This window comes from Engystomops pustulosus, chromosome 7, assembly GCF_040894005.1.
Source record: "Engystomops pustulosus chromosome 7, aEngPut4.maternal, whole genome shotgun sequence".
NCBI lineage: Eukaryota > Metazoa > Chordata > Amphibia > Anura > Leptodactylidae > Engystomops > Engystomops pustulosus.
In genome coordinates this window covers 43,852,394-43,873,100 of record NC_092417.1, presented here as the reverse complement: position 1 = coordinate 43,873,100, position 20,707 = coordinate 43,852,394, and the positions used below count along the sequence as shown (strand labels likewise).

At 40.2% G+C, this 20,707-nt stretch overlaps 1 protein-coding gene across 1 annotated transcript in view; it reads right to left on the bottom strand.

Annotated features, from left to right (window-relative positions):
- The window catches only part of LOC140069688 (cytosolic phospholipase A2 delta-like), a 47,112-nt gene extending 35,412 nt beyond the window's left edge, over positions 1-11,700 (bottom strand). The window contains exons 1-4 of the mRNA XM_072115667.1: positions 11,477-11,700; positions 5,979-6,048; positions 1,874-2,010; positions 338-469 (exon numbers count right to left, since the gene is read on the bottom strand). Coding sequence (XP_071971768.1) covers positions 338-469; positions 1,874-2,010; positions 5,979-6,048; positions 11,477-11,509 — 372 coding nt within the window. The 5' untranslated portion in view covers positions 11,510-11,700. The remainder of the gene's footprint in view (positions 1-337; positions 470-1,873; positions 2,011-5,978; positions 6,049-11,476) is intronic.
- Positions 11,701-20,707: the final 9,007 nt, after the last annotated feature.

Here is a 20,707-nt window from a genome sequence, read left to right as displayed (position 1 = left end):
TTTTTATATTTTTCTATCTAGTTTATATACCACCCCATGAGGACAGAGGCTAGTTTGTAAATGTTTCCTTTTTGCATTGGACGCAGTCATAACTTTCTATCTGATGTAGGTATAAGGCTTTGTTAGAGTTTAGTATGCACTAAAATGTTCCCAAATGATAATTATTATTATCAATTACTAACTACAAGAAATATAGCTAGACAGTGCTGGTGTCTTTCAGTGCTGGTAGACTGAACTTACAAATTTGATCTTTTTGGGCCCCGTATGATACGAGCTGTGTTTCTGTTGATGATGTAGCATGCAAATTCTAAAGACTGCAACATTTTTCCATAATCACCTCTTTATTGAGAGTGAAGTTTTCCACCACGTTCTCATTGAGTGGAACATTTCCAAGGTCATAGCACACTGTGAACAGATGGTCATCCGCTGTCCCAACATCCTCATCATGCATAGACAATTCCAGGATGTTCTGTGGGTACAAGGAAATAATTATTCTGTGCATGAGAGTATAATCCAAAGCTGTATACTGAATGTAGTTACCATATGTATTACTATGAGTACTTCCCAATACCCCAATTCCAGAAAATTTGCAACAGTTAATAAAAACAGAATGCAATAATCTACAGATCTAATAGTCCCGTATTTTTATTATCAATAGATTGTAGAACACATCCAATTATGTAAATGATACATTTTAACTTTTCATGAAATAAATTACCCAATTAATAACTTGACATAAGTAACATATCCCAAATAAGTTGAGACTGGCCCATGACCATTGAAGTATCCCCTCTTCTTGCCATGACAGTCCCCGTCAAATAAATACCAATAAAAACTTCAAACTGTCCCACAAAAAAACAAACCCTTATACAACTCTGTATGTGGAAAAGTATTATAAATATGGGTCTATAAATTTGGTAATGTTTTTTGTTTTGTAAAGAGTTTTCATCATACATATTAATTTAAAACTTTAAAGCAACAAAAAGAGTCAGCATTTTTTTCATTAATTCTCTCCTCCCTAAACAAAAATGTGTCAATAAATTCTACGTACTTCAAAATGGCACCATTACAAAATTCAACTTACTCAACCTACAAAAACAACATACAGCTATGCCAATGGAAAATGTGAAATAGTTCACACGTGAACTGAGTCCCTGCTAAGAAAAGCATGACCCATAATTGGCATGTCTTTACAGGGGGTATTTGTCAGAGGTGCTATGCTAGTTTTCTGGTGTAAAAGCTTTGATAAATGCCTCCTTATATGTCTATTTAAGCAGGCCCGGCGCCAGCACCCAGGGTACCACGGCAAGTGCCGGGGCCCAGCGATGCCAGAGGGGCCCACTGCACTAGCTCTTCTCACAGTTGCTTACGTGAGCTGGGAGGGTTGCTGGCACAGACCACGACTGCTGCTGCCAGCTACGGGTACTGGCTGTCAGGAAAGTAGTTCATTCTCTAATGCCCTAGAGGGGATTTTTATTGCTTTTACAAGCGCAATTGGCGCTGGTGGTACTTAGTGAAGAGGCGAGGCCCGGCATAGACGGACTGAGAATACAGTCTGGGATTCAGAGCAAGAGAGTAAACCAGTGAATTTACTTACGGACGAGTTCAATAATTATTCTGCCGGGGAAACGTGATAGATGAGATGAGAGATATTTCACTATATGAAAAGTATAAGTATAACCCTTGGTATATACAGCGCGGCGTACCATTACTGCACATGGTGCTATAATTTTTCCCTCAATGCAGTACGTCATGGAGCCGATGCCGGTTCAGCTCATCAATAGTTTCCATCCAATACCACTGCACGAGCTTCGCCGTCTGATAAAACTCCCCCAAACATTGTACGTGTGTTGTATTCTAAGTTTTTTCTTACCTTAACCTGACTGTGGATTCTGAAGTGAAATGTTTCATCCCAGTCAGGGTTTGCATTGTTCCAAATAGTCTTGGTTCTTTTTCTATCGGACAAAGACGTTGGAAGCCACAGGCAGACATAGCAGTCTGGTTTACTCACTGTGTACAAACAGAGATCCAGATAAATATAGATATTAGAGTGCATAACCTATAGTGTGCTAGAGACCTAATGTACAAGACCCTACAGCTCTGCTGGAAAGCTCCTTGTAAAAATTGATGACTTCATCTTTGCACTGCTTCTGTCCCAACTGTATTCACTAATTCATTATTGGGGTCCCTGTATGTATGTATTCACCAATGGGGGCACTGTATTCAATAATTCCCTATTGGGGTCACTGTATTTATGTATTCATCAATGGTGGCACTGTATTCAATAATTCCCTATTGGGGTCACTGTAAGTATGTATGTATTTATCAATGGTGGCACTGTATTCACTCATTCATTATTGTGGTCCCTGTATGTATGTATTCATCATTGGTTGCACTGTATTCTCCAATTCATTATTGGGGTTGTAGTCTGTAAGTATTATTTATAGGGAGCACAGATATAAATTAGGGGGGCTTTACATGTAAAATCATTTGGTGTGTATATTTGTAGGGACCATGGTTTTGTTGCTGTAATTTAATACTGAGCACAGTTCTGGTGCTGTATTTCTCTACTAAGCCCAGTTCTGGTACTGTATTTGTGTACAGAACCAGTTTCTGGTGCTGTATTTTTCTACATAGCACAGTTCTGGTGCTTTATTTCTTTATAGTGCTTGAATCTGGTGCTATAATTCTGTAGAGGGCTTGGCTCCGGTGCTGTATTTGTGTGCAGAACAATTATAATTCACTGGGAGGCACTATATTATAATTTAAGGGGATACTGTACATATTTTAATTGAAGGGACAGTCATTGTATATGCTAAAATTAATTTGAAGGACTGTATATAATAAGTCAGAGGGTGATTAATTAATGACTCCAACCGTGTGTACGTCAGCACTGACATACTGGTGGTGATACGGCTACAACAAAATCCTGATCTCATTATCATGGAAACTGTCTGGGCTTAAATGAAGAGTCAGAAAGATTTGACAGAAGATCTTTAGTTACTTATCCAAGATGTTTGGGAAAACCTTCCTGCCGAGTTCCTTCAAAAACTGTGTGCTAGTGTACCTAGAGGAATTTATGTCCTTTTGAAGGCAAAGGATGGTCATGAAAGGTTAACACTACCTACCTACCTACCTATCTACCAATTCAAAATTAGAAAAGAAAAGTCAGCTCACCTGGACATTGAGGACATGCAATCCTGACGTGTGGTATCGTGAGCGACGGAAACCTCGGCTCCAAGTATAATAAGTACAAATAGGCAAACAAATCCAGCTCCAAACTAAGTCCACATTGAATAAAAAATATTCACATTTATTTAAAAAAACTTTAAAAATTAGTTGTTCATACAACCTGAAGGCCTGGAGATAACATAGGGTAGTGAGGAGACCAATAATCACCTACGCGTTTTGGAAATAACTTTCCTTATTCATGGCTGACTAGGAAGTATTCATGCGAAGGATTCTCCCATGCATACTTCCTAGTAAGCCATGAATACGGAAAGTTATTTCTGAAACATGTAGGTGATCATTGGTCTCCTCACTACCCTATGTTATCTCCATGCCTTCATGTTGTATGAACAACTAATTTTTAAAGTTTTTTGAATAAATGTGAATATTTTTTATTCAATGTGGACTTAGTTTGGAGCTGGATTTGTTTGCCTATTTGTATTATCTATCTACCTACCTATCGATCTCTCATTTTTAACTAACTATTTACCTATTGATCTCTCATTTCTATTTACCGTATTTTTTGGACTATAAGACGCACATTTTTTCCCCAGAAGATGGAGAAAAAACAGTGGTGCGTCTTATAGTCCGAATGTAGATGTGCCCGCGTGTCAGCCCTCCACTGCAGGAGGGAATGGAGGACGGCACATGGCAGTAAGCGCAGGGGCAGTGCTGAGCTCGGCTCCACACAGTGTACACTGACTGTGACATCCACTTCCAGGTTATCTGATGAAGGGAAGCAGAAGTCACGCCCCCTCAGCACGGAGCTCTCACCGTGACTGATGCCGGACAGGTCACTGTCTTCTCCCAGAGTTCCAGCTGCTGGTGCTGCAGGGGCATCAGATAACACTAAAGAGGGGACAGGACCTGTGACCAGTACTGGAGTCTCTGCTGCTGTGCTGTGCTCACAGGTGTGTGAAACTGAACAATTCCCAAACAGTGCTTGTGCAAGGTCACAGGAGCTTACAGTCTATATCACCTCCTGTGTCCTCCTCCTCCTCCTCATAGATTGTAAGCTCTTGTGTTCATTGTTCAAGCATTGTCACCTCCTGTGTCCCCTCCTCCTCATAGATTGTAAGCTCTTGTGTTCATTGTTCAAGCATTGTCACCTCCTGTCCCCTCATCCTCATAGATTGTAAGCTCTTGTGGCCATTGTACAAGCATTGTCACCTCCTGTCCCCTCCTCCTCATAGATTGCAAGCTCTTGTGGCCATTGTACAAGCACTGTCACCCTGTGTCCTCCTCCTCATAGATTGTAAGCTCTTGTGACCATTGTCACATATACTCATACCTATACAGCCCTGGTAACTCTTGAGACCCCCTGACTAGGTGTCAGCATAATTCTATCTAAAGAGCTGTAATTCCCATCACTAATTCTGCCCCCAACACTGGTTTGCTGAGCTTGCTGCTAGCCAAGCCCTAGCCAATTAGTGTTGGGTCAAAGGAACAACACTCCCCCGACCACCAAGTGTTCTGTATAGAGCTGAATCTGACAGAACACTTGTAGTGTCGGCACCGGAGTCATCCTTCAGCACCAGGTAACAGTGTCCCATAAAATGTCCCCTAATAAAGTCTCCCCATTTATTCTCCCCGAACACAGTACACTATTAAAACTTCACCAAATGTCACACAATGACCCCTAATAAAAGTATCCCCTACACAGTCCCTTTAGGCTACATTCACATGAATGTGTGCCCCCGTACGTAGCACGGTGGGCACACGATGCCCGGGAGAGGAGGGGGTGAGGGCTGCTCGCCTACCCCTCTCCAAAGAGAAACATGGCTGCACCACCCCGTATGGCGCTGTTACTTTACTGTTACTTTATTAAATGTTTTAGCACACTATTTGGGGAAAAAAAAAATTCTTATTTTTCCACCTCTAAAACCTAGGTGCGTCTTATGGTCCATTGCGTCTTATAGTCCGAAAAATACGGTACCTACCTATGTTTCTTTCTATACCTCTATAATAATTTATCTATAATTTATCCATCATCTATTTTGCTATCTCTATATTAACTATTTCTTCATCTAAAAAAAAGTAAAAACTGACACTTACTATCTGTCCCCATTGACTCTAATGTAAAAATAACTTAAAGTAGTTGACCACTTTCAGCAAATATTCAATATTGTTTGTCCATTTGGCACCATCTGTTATGAATCAGGTTTTATTAAAATGGAAAAAAAGTACTGCAAGTTCCAACATTTTTTCCATGACAAAAACTGAAGAATCACTGTACAACTGATGACAAATTTATATTGATTTCAATTGGGTCTAAAATGGATCCATTTTTTACTTTTTAAAGCAGAAACTAGAAGCGGAAATCCCGATGGTAGTGTGAACTGAGCCTAACTAAAATGTTTGCATCTATATCTACATTGCCTCTGAAATGTTTGAATCTATAATATTTGTGTATCTATAAACATTTCATTATCATAATGTTTGATCGTTGCCAAAGGTGTTCCCTGTACTGCAGAGAAGGGAGAGAACACCTCTTTGGCATCAACCATTTCTTCAATCACCTGTGCCAAGGATCCTGGCTGCGTGCACTAAAGTACAGAACCATATATCTACTATATACTGCTCACCTGGCTGCTGCCAATATAGCAAGTCAGATAGACAGCATGAGTATGTATGTAATATTGTGTGCATACTTATATTAGTGTATGTACCATGTTGACGCTGCACATAATATCGAACTAGCTGCTTAAAATGAGCAGAATTGGTTTTTCAAAGTGACAAAGAAATCTCACCAATATCCGTCCCATGGATGTTCTGAGCTTTTATAATTCTCACAGTTAATTCATAGTTTGATGCCTCCTCCTGCAAATGGTGAGATGAGTTTAGTTTATTGAATATATAACCAAAATTTGAGTATACCTACAGCAATATAACTCCTGTCACATAAATCACAACTTTATTAAGCATTAACCCCTAAATTAAAAAAATGTATGATAATATTAATATTAATAAAGTTAATAAAAGTAGAGGGTGGCTCTCATATATAATGTCATGGTATTCCAATATTGCACAAGAGACATGGATGTGATGTAAATCTTACGGTTATCTCCTCCAAGAGGTCTATATCTTTACCTCTCTCCTCTCCTCCTCACTGAAGAGCAGTAAATTGAGCAGTTTATCAGGTAGGAGAGGACTGGTGAGAGGAGATAGTGGGGTGAATATAATAAAGGTGTATTCCCATTTCAGCAAATAAATATTATTGTTTGTTTAATGAAAATGTTACACAATTTTTTGGAATATACTTTCTGTATTAATTCCTTACAGTTTTCTAGATCTCAGCTTGCTGGCATTCTAAAGAAAGAACTTTGTTTGCTTCCAATGGATCAGTATCTGTGATATAACAAGCTGCGCACCTGTGTGACCATTATAGTCCACTGGAAGAGAACATAGAAGCCTTCTATAGAAGGACAGCAAGCAGAGATCTAGATCTAACTTATCTGGGCACTCACGCAAACACTGATAGGAATGCTCCGTGCCAGACCACTCCACCGCCAGTTGCGCCCCCTGGAGGGGGAGTGGTAAAGATATGCTAGCATTTGCGATTAATACAGGGCTTTTGTGGCCTAGAAGTCCTGAAAAATACCCCCATAGTCTCTGCCATTAGAGTAAACAGGACGGGACAGGTGAAAAAGCTTTAAAACAAGCGATGATGGGGCTTTATCAGAAAACTGTCAGAGAAGAAATAGTATATGTGCCATTCTGCCATAGTGACATCCTCTTCTAATAAGATATATCAAAAGATTTCATATATGCACCAGGATTATTCATTTGAAATGATTCTTGCGTTTGGTGAATATCATGATATAAAATAGAGAACAAGTAAGGTCATCATCTCCAGCCACATAGAGCTATCACAGTAGTAATAATTGCAGCCAGAGGGGCAATGATGAATAACAAACATTGTGACATACCTATTGTTACCTGAAACACATAATAGTATTGCAGTACCTTTTGTGAGTAATACCAGGACTGTGTGTTAAATATTTCACTGTAATTTATGATAATCAATCAAGCTGTATTAAATAGTATTGTAGTTATTTTATGCCTTGGGTGCTATTGTTCTTCTTCTCTATATAGACAGCAAAAACAATAGAAGACAACCCATCAGACAAGAATAGGTAACTATCTGTTACATGTAGATGTTTGCAATAGTTTGGCTGGGCACATATATAGGACATGTTTAGTGTGCGGTAAAAAAAAACATCTGAAAACGCCTGGTTTCTGCCATGACTATTTGTAGTGATTTCCTAATGGTATAGGGTGAAACCTATGGATTTGCACGACCTTTGCAACACAACCGCAAAGATTTCACCCTACTACCAGATCATGGCAAAAATCTAGGTGTTTTCAAATGTTTTTCTGCAGCAGCCATATCTGCAAAATCCATAATGAGAATCCACATTAATCCACTTGCTCCATTTTTATACACAATGGGGCTCATTTACTAAGGGTTGCGCATCGCACTTTCCTCAGACTTTGCACAGTTTTCGGGGTTTGCACGGCTTGGACAGGTATTTATCAGGGGTCTGCGCTGGCATTGTGTTGCACGTGAACGTTTTTTGGCACAGCTGCACTGTCTTTCATGCGACACAAATTGGGGGACATGCAATCGGACGATCCGACTGATCGGACTGAGCGCAGGATTTAACTTTCAAATTGTGTCGCAAGACAATGCACTTACATGCACCACGAAAAAGATGGTGAACTCCGTCGGACCTGAAAAAGCTTTAAAACAAGCGGTGATGGGGCTTTATCAGAAAACTGTCAGATAAGAAATAGTATATGTGCCATTCTGCCATAGTGACATCTTCTTCTAATAAGATAGATTCATATATGCACCAGGATTATTCATTTGAAATGATTCTTGCGTTTGGTGAGTATCATGATATAAAATAGAGAACAAGTAAGGTCATTATCTCCCGCATCATCTCCCGCAACTTTCAAATTGTGTCGCAAGCCCAAGCACTTGCATGCACCACCAAAAAGATTGTGAACCCCGTCGGACCTGAGCAAGTGACACATGCAGGATATCGGGCGCATGATCTTAGTGAATCGCAGCACAGTGCATTATCCTCAGACAATGCACTTTCGGTGAACTCCGTGGGATGGGTAAGTAAAAGTGCCCCAATAGATGTGTTAACTCTGGTGGCCATGAAAACAACTTGAAAACTTATTTTATATTTCAGAACAATTTTTGCACTGTGACAGGGAATATTACTAAGCCTAAAAGAGGTCACTAGCATTAGGGAATACCACTACCATATAGGACGTGTTCTAGTACAGTACAGTACTACATTTTTAGCGAGTGTCGTGTGTCAAAGTAAAAGAAAAAAACTGACGAAAAATAATTCACGTACATTTTCCATGTACAACCATAAAATGTCATAGAAATCAAACATATCTTAAATGCACAAGAAAAGAATTTCTATAAAATAAGAAATGTTTGCTTATAAAAATTGACTTGACACAACTAGATAATGGTTAAAAATTAAACTAGTGAATCTTGTAAGGAAAAAACTGTGCATTGTTTTAAAAGGACTGACACAACTCCATAAACTGTGCAGTGGGCGGATTTCACAGACTGACCACAGTGCCGAGGATGGGATTCCATATCTTAGTGGTATATGATACACAGAGTCCCTGCAAAACTGCACCACCAACACTCCTGTTTCATGATCAAAGCGGGGAAGCAGGGTCTCCTTGCATCATATATCACTATGATTTCACTATGGTTTGTGAAATCCGGACAGTGCGTGGCCTGTGATTCACAGACTGATCACGGTCGTGTGCCGCCAACCATACATTTGGAATAGTTTTCTCTATCCCCACCAATTACTCAATTAGCTTTGACACCCAATATGTTGATACTTTTAGTATCTGCGATTTACTCGGTACCATGGGGGGTGTTTTTCGTGAAGTCACTTTGGGCAGACATCTTTTGTGCCACAAGTGGTTTCTGGAAATGGGGAGTAGCCAGGCAGAAAATAGTCTGTGCACCAAAAAATAGGGAGGGTGCACAACATTGTGGCACACAGTTTAGATCAGCTAAGAGCACAGTCTTAAACTGCGACGGATTCATCATCACAATGTATTGTTGAACCATGCGACACATTAATGAATTAAATCTTTTGTATTTATTATCTATATGCATTTATATTAATGCAATGAGGGAAAAATGCTAATCCAAAAAAATGGCACATTTTGTATCTAAAGCAGCCTTCTCTCTAGACTATTAATATAAGCAGTATTGCAGTGACCAGAGATACAGGTTTGTGACTCATACAGTTCTGGTCTTGTAAAACATAAATGATGAATGTACATTATGATTATTTGCAGGAAATAATACTATTATAGCTGTTCCTTACATTCCTTATTGGTTTATGACCTTGGAAGGGAGGAGTGCATTATGTCACATGTCTACATCGCAGACGATACTGAATACATTACTTTACATACTGAATTAATTGATGGTCATGAGTATATATCTAAACTATGAACAACAGTTGTAACAAAACTTTCACACAATTGTTGATAGATGATACAATAAATAAATGTGATCCCAGGCTATTGTGCTATATTGTTGAGAGTCCACTATGGTCAGGTGAAGGGCCAATGCAATCTCAGGTAGGCTGTATTTTAAAGAGGACAACTCCTTATGAAATATGGCATCCACTAAAGCCACGGCCAGCCAAACACGTTTACAATAGAAGCTTAGCCCAACAGAACAAGAGACATTGGCCCAGAATTATTAAAGCCCCTGCGCCAGTTTTCTGTCTGACTTTGCGCATTATTTTCAGTGCAAACTGCTTGCATAGGTATTTAATAATTGTCTGTGACAGATTTTTGTCAAGGCTGCACTATTCTACAGTGAAAGTGGCGTTCTGGTGCACAGAATGTCAAGCACTGTTCAACAGAGTTATGTCGCACACCCTATGTTAAAAATGCAGCAAAAAAAAAGTTGGGGCACTCTGTTGGAGCAGTGCAGGGGGCGCCAGATTCATGAAGAATGGCCAACACATTTTATGAATCTGTTGCACACTGCACCTTCTGCCGGCAAACTGCACATAGTGCAGTTTATACTATTTTTGATAAATGTGGGTCATCAAAAATAGTGCAAATTGCAAATAAATTGTGCAGTGTGCCACAGATTCATGAAATTTGTTGCACGTTTTTCATGAATTTGGCGCCCCCTACACTGTTCCGACAGAGTGCACCAACTTTTTTTTGGTACACCTTTAACATAAGGCGTGTGACACAATTCTGTCGGACACTGCTTGATATATGTGTTGCACTGTCCGACTGTGCACATTTTCAACATTGGGCAGGACGATAGACCACCCAGACTGCTAGTCATTTGTAGCAGGTGACAGGTGTCTCCACACTCTATGCTCCAACTATAGCAGAATCAGTAGTATCCATGTCTTCAAAACAATGATGCTATAGATTAGGAGAGCACCACACCAGGGCTCCTTCTCTAAGCCCCTGTTTGGAGCCCTCCCAAAGAAAGAGACAGCACAAGTACGTTATAGTTGCAAGATTTCTATGCTATACTGTCAGCCTAAAGCTGACTGTCTACTACTGTCCTACTGTCTTGTTTGTATGTTAATTCCTAAAGTAATGAATTTCATGATTAACAATGGCTAATAGACAATTAGACAGAAGGATGGTGCTCTATGAAGAATATCAGCAGGTTGGTAGAACTTGGTGTACAAATAAACCCAGCATAGCCGCCCCACTGGATATTATCAGGAAGTGTCTTTATTATTATCATTACAATAACTAGTATGCTATTTATACCATATAACTTCTCATCTATTTTTTTGGAACTTATCTTATAATTTATATATTCCTATAATTTTATCAGAAAAGACTCACGACAAAACACAAACAACACATACTAAGGAGCTTCTCTGCAAAATGTACATGGCAATGGTGATATTTCACATTCTATTTTAATATCAATATCATGAACAGAGGGTCTGAGAATAATAAAACCCATGGGAGTTTTATAATAAAGGGGATACAGATTCTGAGATTTAAGGAGAATTAAATCTTTACTTGCTTTTCGGTCCTCATTAAGGCGTCAATGAATTTTTTAATTTGAGTATCTGGGCATTGACACCTCCCAATAATAGTCCCCCCTAACATGTGTTATTATATGTAATACATGCAATATGACCCATATGTTTCATGTCCTTTTTGATGATAGAGAAGTATAAATGTTTCTTACCTTGTAGAATGTTGAAGGAGATATTGTATTCATCCTAAAGTAGATCACGTCCCATTCACATTAGGAATCTCAGCGTCTCTGACTATTTTGATGTTTCTTGCCTGAACGTCATTTCACAAAGTCATACAGTAATCCCTCCCATCATAATTGTTTTTACTGAGTCCCATCTTCCTTGTGTCAGTGATGACACCAAAGTCATTCCAAACCTGTGAGACGACACAAGGAAGGAACATAGGAGCCTATATTATGTATATGTCACATTTGTCAGGGTGGAGGAGCTGTGTGGGAGTAGTGATGGCACTAAGCCTAACTAAAACATCTGATCATTAACAGTGTAGTGACATTTTTAGGTTTAGTAGATTTATATGTAACTTTTGTCCTCGTTACATCTCTAATGTACTGACTGCGTGCAGTAAGCTCCACTTAGTGGTGGTTGTAGGTGTGCAAAGAAGTTATGTAAAGGATATTTAATGAGCTGAGCAAAACTGTCTGATAGGGATCCAACTTCTATGAACCTCACTGATCATAAAAATGGGGGTCCTTCCCCTTCCTCCTGAATGATGGGCATAGTTAGACAATCCCTGTACTCAGATTCTCATGATCATGTGTTACCCCCACTCCCATATACATAGGACAACTTAAGACCTCTGCTTTCCTAAATGCTGGGGGTCCCAAAAGTTGGACTCCCTACTCATAAGAAAAGGGATAACTTTAAATCATGGTACAACATATTTAACTGCATCTGTACTGAAAATGTGGAACAGAACATATTAGGAAATTAATTAACACACAATATAGGACCAATGTATGGTAGGCATTCACTTTCCTGTGATTGAGACTGACTTAACTTAAATCTAGTAACTCTTAATTTGTGAATGTAATGTGTCTATCTATTGTCTTCATAATATACAGTAGTTTTTCCCTTTATTTTCATCAGCTTGTTTTCTTTATCATCTTCTTATTGTTAGGAAGATTATAGTCACCACATTCTAAACAGCTTCTATGCCAAATAGTCTCTAAAAATTATTTCACAACTAAGCCAACTTTCAGGTTTGTGATCTGGTTAGGACAAGGTGGTAACATACAAAATAATGACATCTGCACTGTTTAGCAGTAATGAGTAACCTTGGCTGGTTAAATCCCCATGCTACATAGTAGTAAAAATTATATTGTTGACTCATCCCCTTAGACTCCATGTACACATCCGCAAATAGTGGCCATAAGCTAGGCATAAAAATGTCAGCTAGCTTACGGCAGCCAAAGAGATGAGCTGGGCTACCACACCGCAAAGAATAGGGCAGGTCCTACTCCTTTCCCGGATTTGTGATGTGGGTGCTCTATGGAGAGGACTCCCCCCCTCCTTCACCCAGCTTGTGGCTCACTGCACCCACACTTTATTATATATCTCAAAGCTCTTCTAAAACCCTTGGTTATCCTCCCTAAATTGAAGATGGTAATCTCAGAATGAAGGACATTTTTTGATCAGTCCTTAAAAAGGGGTATTGTGTTCATAATCAGTAACGAATAAAGGAAAGATTATAAGATCCATTTTTTAGCAAATGGATGGAAAAGAAGAAGGATATGGCTATTAGACACTCTAGAATTCTGGCTAGCAGGGAGGTGATGTTTGGGCTAGAGATGTCGATCAGTGTGTCATCTGCAAAGGAGAAGTATTAAAAACCACTTAATGAGCTGTCCTTCGTGTAGATGGATGCAGAGGATGCAGACAGAGAGAGGCCAAGAAGAAGTGGTATGAGGAGAGGTTGTTGTGAGGGCTAGAGGATAGAGTAGGGAGTAATTTAGTTTTTTGGGGGCTGGGAGATGGAAGATATAAGATTGATGAAGCAATCCTGAGTGAGTGTTTGTAGGTGTCATACGTGAGTGTAGACTTGTAGGTGAAGACGGCCTGCTTGTATGACAGGCCAACTTCCTTAGAGGGGGATTACTTCCGGCACCTTTCAGCAATCCAGGCACTTTGTCTCAGATTTTTTGTGTGGTTGATGTGCCAGGGTTGGGGGTGTCTATTTGTAGTGAGAGTAAGGGGGGCTGCAAAGTCTAGGTCTGTAGGTCTGAGGTAATGGTGGTGTTGTAGAAGATGGCAGCAGTCTCTACCTCTTTGAATAAAGATATGGCAGAGAGAGGTAGGAAAGCCAGAGAGAGATGAGAGACCACAATAAGGGGGGGGGGGGGGTCAGATGGGGACACAATATCTGGGTGAGAGGAAATGGGGCCACTATATGAGCGGGAGGTAAGATGGAGCCACAACATGAGGGGGGGATGAGAAGGCCACAATATGAAGCAGAGATTAGATGGGGGTCACAATGAGTTGGAGATGATGAGGGCCAAAAGGATGAGAGAGAGATGAAATCCCACAATATAAAGGTGAGATGATGGGGGGCACAATAGCAGGGGGAGGGGACACAATATAAGGGGAGATGAAATGGTACCACAAGATGAGAGGGAGATGAGATGGCCACAATATTAGGTGGGGATGAGAAGGGGGCAGCAATATGAAGGGAAGATGATGGGGCCACAATAGGAGGTGGAGCTGAGGTGGGGCTACAATATGAGGTGGAGATGAGATGCCACAATTTAAGGGGGAGTTGAGAGTGAGATGAGAGGGGCCACAGTATGAGGAGGAGATAACAGGAGCCCACAGGATGAGAGGGAGATGAAAGGCCACAAAATAAAGTTGAGACGAGGGGGCCCACAATATGAGGGAAGATGAGATAGGGGGAGATGATGGGACCTAAATATGAGGGAGAGATAAGAGGGGGCCACAATAGGAGGGAGAAATGAGGGGGACATGGGGGCGCACAGAAATTGTGCTTTAAAATGCATTTTAAGCGCATATGGAGTATCTCCTCCCTGAAAGTATAAATGTTTAGACCTAAATGCTTGCATCAAGTAAGATGCAACACGTGTTACTTGGCTCTAAAAACATCTGGGTTTAGGAAGTAGTCATTTGGAAAAAAAAGGGCTTGAAATCCATTTTAAAACACATGCAATCACATCTTGTGAACAGTGGTCCTAGACTGCAATCACATTATGGGGCTCATTTACTAAGGGTCCGAATCGCACACTTTCGTCGGGTTTCCAAATCGCGTCTGCCAAAATCCCGGGGCAATTCGGCGCAAACCAGAAATATTCGGGAAACCCGAAGAAAATGCACGATTCGGACCCTTAGTAAATGAGCCCCAATGTAAAAGTGCTACTTAAAATATATCTGCATTTTCACCATCATTAATACTGATGTGTTTTTATTAATGTGTTTAACCAGATGCATTTGCAGTGTGTTTTGAAACACAAGTATATATTGGTGATATTTCCATGTATCATTTGATGGGCCCCCAGAATCAATTTCACTGGTTGGCCCTAAGACCTTCACTCTGACACTGGAGAGACAGATTGTAAATTCCTGCTCATGTTTTTGGACGGACCAAAAGCGGTTTCAAAACACCATGTGTGGCATCACCTTTATAGTTGCCTCAGTTACAGGGGCAATCTTGTAAAAGAAAATAAAATGAAAAAAATAAAATGAATATGTCCCCCAGTGGTCTTTTATGATCTCATGGGGGACATATAAAGTAAAAACACAAACACACACAAAAAATTAATACATTTTCATAAAAATTATTATAATGTAAAATATACAATACAATATTTTACAATATATAATAATGACATAAACAATAGACATTATAATACATCAGTCTATATATACAGTCCCCTAGGTTACGTACAAGATAGAACTGTATATTTTATAATTGTAGATCCGGACAAAAAATTTTTTTGCCCCAGTGACAATTGTAGTTTCAAAATTTTTTGCTGTAATTGGACCAAGGATTATCAATAAAGCTTCATTACAGACACATTACAGCTGATCAGTTCAGTCTGGGACTACAGTAAAGCATCCAGAGGTCACAGTGGGCAGAGGGATCCGTCTGTAACTAGGGGTTGTCTGTAAGTCAGCTGTTCTTAAGTAGGGGACCGCCTATACTATATATAACTGTATAATGTAAAATATTTATTTATATAATATAAATTATTTTCTATTATTGTTAACTGTTTTCATCTTAGAAAAGGGGTCCATAATCAACAAGCCTAGAAGAATATCTGTAATTTGCTTTATAGTAAGGTGTTTGGTCATGTGATCTGTCACATTTATAACTATATTCCCATATAAATAAAGAAGCTCACAATTAATTTATTAACCACAGTGATGGGACTGTTTGTTATTGTTTTCTTATGATGTTCACTTCTTGCATCCAATATTCTTTCATGTTGTATCCAAACAATATACCTGCCTCGTGATATATGGTTTACTCTGTCCCAACTCAGTCCCAATATTTAAAGTGGAAATACACTTGTAATGTGCGACAGCTGTACATTAAGTCTGGGCTCAAGGAACCAATTTCTATTGCCGTATCAGTATTTATCTTAGATGTCTTGTATATTTGTTCTATAAAATTAAAGATATTCTTGACCTTGCCCCCCTTCCCTTCCTAGGCCCCCATTCCCATTGACCTCTTTAGTCTTAACATAGGTGGTCACACCCAGGCACGGCGGGGTATAGCTCATATACATTTGTGAAATGTACCTACTGTATGCCACTACTGCTGCCTCTCTGTGTGATGACTAAGAACCTCCCTGATGTGTTCAGCAAATTACCTCAAAGAGGGATTATCCCAAAATAGTTTCTATAGAAATGTGTTACACAAGTTTTGGCTGTAGATCACAGGTACAATCCATCCTATTTGCATAATGATTATTTTTGCCACCTTACATAGAAAAAGATTTATCAAGTTCAGAGAGTTTTGGGTGGAGACTAATAAATATGACATCTATTCTGTCAAATCTGATGAAAAAAAATAAATAACATAAGACATTGGCCTTTTGTATTGTGCTTTATTCTCCACACCCTGCAGTGTACAAGCCCACGGTGACATGTAACGTCTTATATTAAGTAGAGATGACATTTTTTCAGTGGGAGTGACCGGACCCCTTGTCAGGTATGAGCTCATTCACATTAAACGTTTGTGACCATATGCTTTGTAATGGGGGAATGGATACAGACAAAATAAAACGTGAAGTTGTAGATAGTGTAACCGACTCAATAACAATAATCCCTCATGGCTGCAAAGTCACCTACAATGCAGGGTTACTATGATTTATTTGATTCCCATTACAGTGATGTCACAGTACAGGGATCTCACAGTACAGGGCTTATACACACAGTGATGTCACAGTACAGGGCTTATACACACAGTGATGTCACAGTACAGGGATAATACACACAGGGATCTCACAGTACAGGGATGGTACACACAGTGATGTCAAAGTACTGGGCTTATACACACAGTGATGTCACAGTACAGAGATAATACACACAGGGATGTCACAGTACTGGTATAATACACACAGTGATGTCACAGTACAGGGATAATACACACAGTGATGTCACAGTACAGGGCTTATACACACAGTGATGTCACAGTACTGGGATAATACACACAGGGATGTCACAGTACTGGTATAATACACACAGGGATGTCACAGTACTGGTATAATACACACAGTGATGTCACAATACTGGGAATAATATACACAGTGATGTCACAGTACAGGGAATAATACACACAGAGATGTCACAATACTGGGAATAATACACACAGTGATGTCACAGTACAGGTATAATACACACAGTGATGTCACAATACTGGGAATAATACACACAGTGATGTCACAGTACTGGTATAATACACACAGTGATGTCACAATACTGGGAATAATATACACAGTGATGTCACAGTACAGGTATAATACACACAGTGATGTCACAATACTGGGAATAATACACACAGTGATGTCACAGTACAGGTATAATACACACAGTGATGTCACAATACTGGGAATAATACACACTGTGATGTCACAGTACAGGGATAATACACACAGAGATGTCACTGTGCTGGGATATTTTTTTTAAATCAAAAAACACTTTATTAATGCAAATATCTCAGAGTAAATTACAGATTTACATTTCAATAGTGTTACAAACTGCAGCAGAAAGAAATAATGGTAACCATATACAAAATAGATATCAGCCCTCTCATATGTTTAGCAGACACTACCTCCTGCATAACTTTGATGGAAGAAAACATTACTTCCTCTGGGCCGAACTGAGCCTATATAGCGTGTCGAATCTGGGGGTACTGAAAGAACAACGAACGGGAAAGCTCAAATTCATCAACCAATTGTTGAAATGATTTCAGTACTGACTGGTCGTATAGCTGTGCGAGAGTCTTTATTCCCTTCTGCTTCCACCCCTGCATACCTTCCAGCATATATATTTCCCCCAAGTATAGGTTATCCCATAAAGGGGTATATTTTGTGATGGGCCCTACTTCCACAATCTTCTTATAGGTTCCCCAAATCTTTTGTATCAAGAGCAGCGTCGGGTGCCCCCTAGCTACGCTCCCAAAAACTCCCGCCTCCAAAGCCGCCATTGGAGACAATGGACCACAAAAATGCTGCAAGACCCTCGGGCACCACGACTCCGACCCAGGCACACTGTGCTGGGATATTACACACAGTGATGTCATTGTACTGGGATAATGCACAGAGTGATGTCATTGTACTGGGATATTACACACAGTGATGTCATTGTACTGGGATAATGCACAGAGTGAAGCTGTTACTTGAAATCAGGCAAGATTGCAGAACCATAATCATGGACAGAAAATAGAAGAAAAAAAATAGTAAAGAAAATAGAAGGCGAGGCAGCAATCCTGTAGTATTAAAGGTGTTTTTTATTCACCCAGAGTGACAGGTGCAATGTTTCAGCCCCTTAAAGGAGCTATTTTCAAGCATGTAAACTGTTAAAGGGGTATTTCCACGAAGACAAGATTCTTAAATAAACTAAGGATAGCAAAATAACACATTCTGTAATTCACTATTATTAACAAAAATGCAGCATTTCACAGATATAAGTCCAACCTGTCTCTATCAATCCTGCTGTATATATTTTCGGTTTCTCCAGGATCTGTCTGTAAATCTTCTGATTTTTATGGTTGGGCAGGATAGATTCCTCTCATGAATAGCTTCTCGTGCCTGCTTGAGACAAGAAATCTCTCTTTTCTATGTGTCAGATACTAGTAGAATGTTCAGAAGGTAAATGGAAGTGTAGATGAATCCTGGACTCTGATAATCTGAGCACATTGTCAGCTCACAGCATCTCATAGCACAGAGGAATAATTTTTTTGCTTAGTGAGTCCCTGCCAGGGCCGCATCTGCCATGAGGAGAGATGAAAATCTCGTCTCAGTCGGCAGAATGCGGAGCCCTTTAAAGAGCGGCGAAATTTGCCGCTCTAATGTGGACGATTTGGTCACCTGTTGACGCCTGTGTCACAGTGAGGGTGGGGGTTGCTGTATATATTATATGGGGCCAGAATCGTTTTATACTGGGGGGGGGGGTGCTGTATATATTATATGGGGCCAGAATCATTTTGTACCGGGGAGGGGGGGCAGGTGCTGTATATATTATATGGCGCCAGGATCATTTTATACTGGGGGGGTTGCTATATATATATTATATGGGGCCAGATTCTTTTTTTCCTGGGGGGGGGGGCTTTATATATTTATATGGGGCCAGATTTCAAATGGGGGTTATACAATATATTACTAAGCTGGGGGGGCTGTATATGGGATAGAGTATATTACTAAGCTGGGGGGGCTGTATATGGGATACGGTATATTACTAATCTGGGGGGCTGTATATGGGATACAGTATATTACTAAGCTGGGGGGCTATATATGGGATACAGTATATTACTAAGATGGGGGGCTACATATGGGATACAGTATATTACTAAGCTGGGGGGTTGTATATGGAAAGGAGTATATTACTAAGCTGGGGGGCTTTATATGGGATACAGTATATTACTAAGCTGCACCGTACCGCTCCCGTACAGGGCGGTGAGTTCATAGCAATGTATGGGGGGCGTATATTAGCCGTATATATACGTCGGCCGTATATACGTCCCCCATACATGTGTGTGCATGTAGCCTAAATGTGGGCCAATACATACATTGCAGCCCTGCAAATATGTGTGTGTGGATGATAGCAGCAGGTATTTTATATTTGTCACATTTAAGCTGCAGACTTTAGATAAGATATCATATCCCTTTAAGACAATGAATCTAAACAAGAGCCTATGTTTTACAGTCGGATTACAAATGTGGTGAGCAAACCAGTTTGACAGTTTGCTTAAAAAATAGGGAGTGTCTTGAACAGAGAGGAAAATGATCTTAACTTCGGAACTGTTTTTTTTTTTTTATTTCTAATACAACACGTTGTACAATTGGTAGTGGAATGAACCTAATAAACAGAAACTCCAATTATAAAGGTTATTGCAAAATAGCCTTTCAGATATAAGAATTTCCGAAATTGCAGGCTTAGCAATATGAGTGTATAGTTTTGTATGAAGATTACGTAACATCTACTGTATGGTAAAAAGTTATGTGCATCCCTCCTATTCATACAGTAGACAAAATCTAATAATAATCTGTCTATAATGAACTGCGTCACCAGGTTTCAACCACAACTTGACACTTCCTTTAGGCAAGACTGCCCTTGGCCCTTAAGGATAGCGAATCAAAAAAAACTATTATATAAATGTATACAATGGTAGCGGAGAGGGGTAGCAAATTGTGCTTTCTTACATTAATGGGGCTGTGTGAGGGTTCCCCCTGTACCACCGCGGGAGATGGTACTAGCCGACACCTAAGACTGGAATCTAAGTGGCACCTGGTTTTCACCAGAGCCCGCCGCAAAACGGGTGGTCTTGTTGTGGCATGGTACCACCAAGTCGCTCCACAGGTGCATCTAGGTGCGTGGTACAGTTTGTGGTACAGAACCGGAGTCCAGGCTCGAGGTCAGGAACAGGCATGAAGTCAGGGCAGGCGGCAGAGAAGCAGAGGTCAGAGGTCAGGTCCGAGGTCACAAAACGAACACAGCAGAGCAGGGAAGAAACCGGTACAGGAACTCACAGGAAGCTTTCTTTCAGGCTAGATTGCTCAAAGATCCAGCAGGGAATCCTGGGAACAACGGCCTTTAAAGAAAACCCAGGGGTGCCAGCGCCAATCAGTGATGCGTTGGCCCTTTAAATCTTAGAGTGCCAGCGCGTGCACCCTAGAGACTAGGGAGGCGGCCGCGGCCTTTCTGGGAGC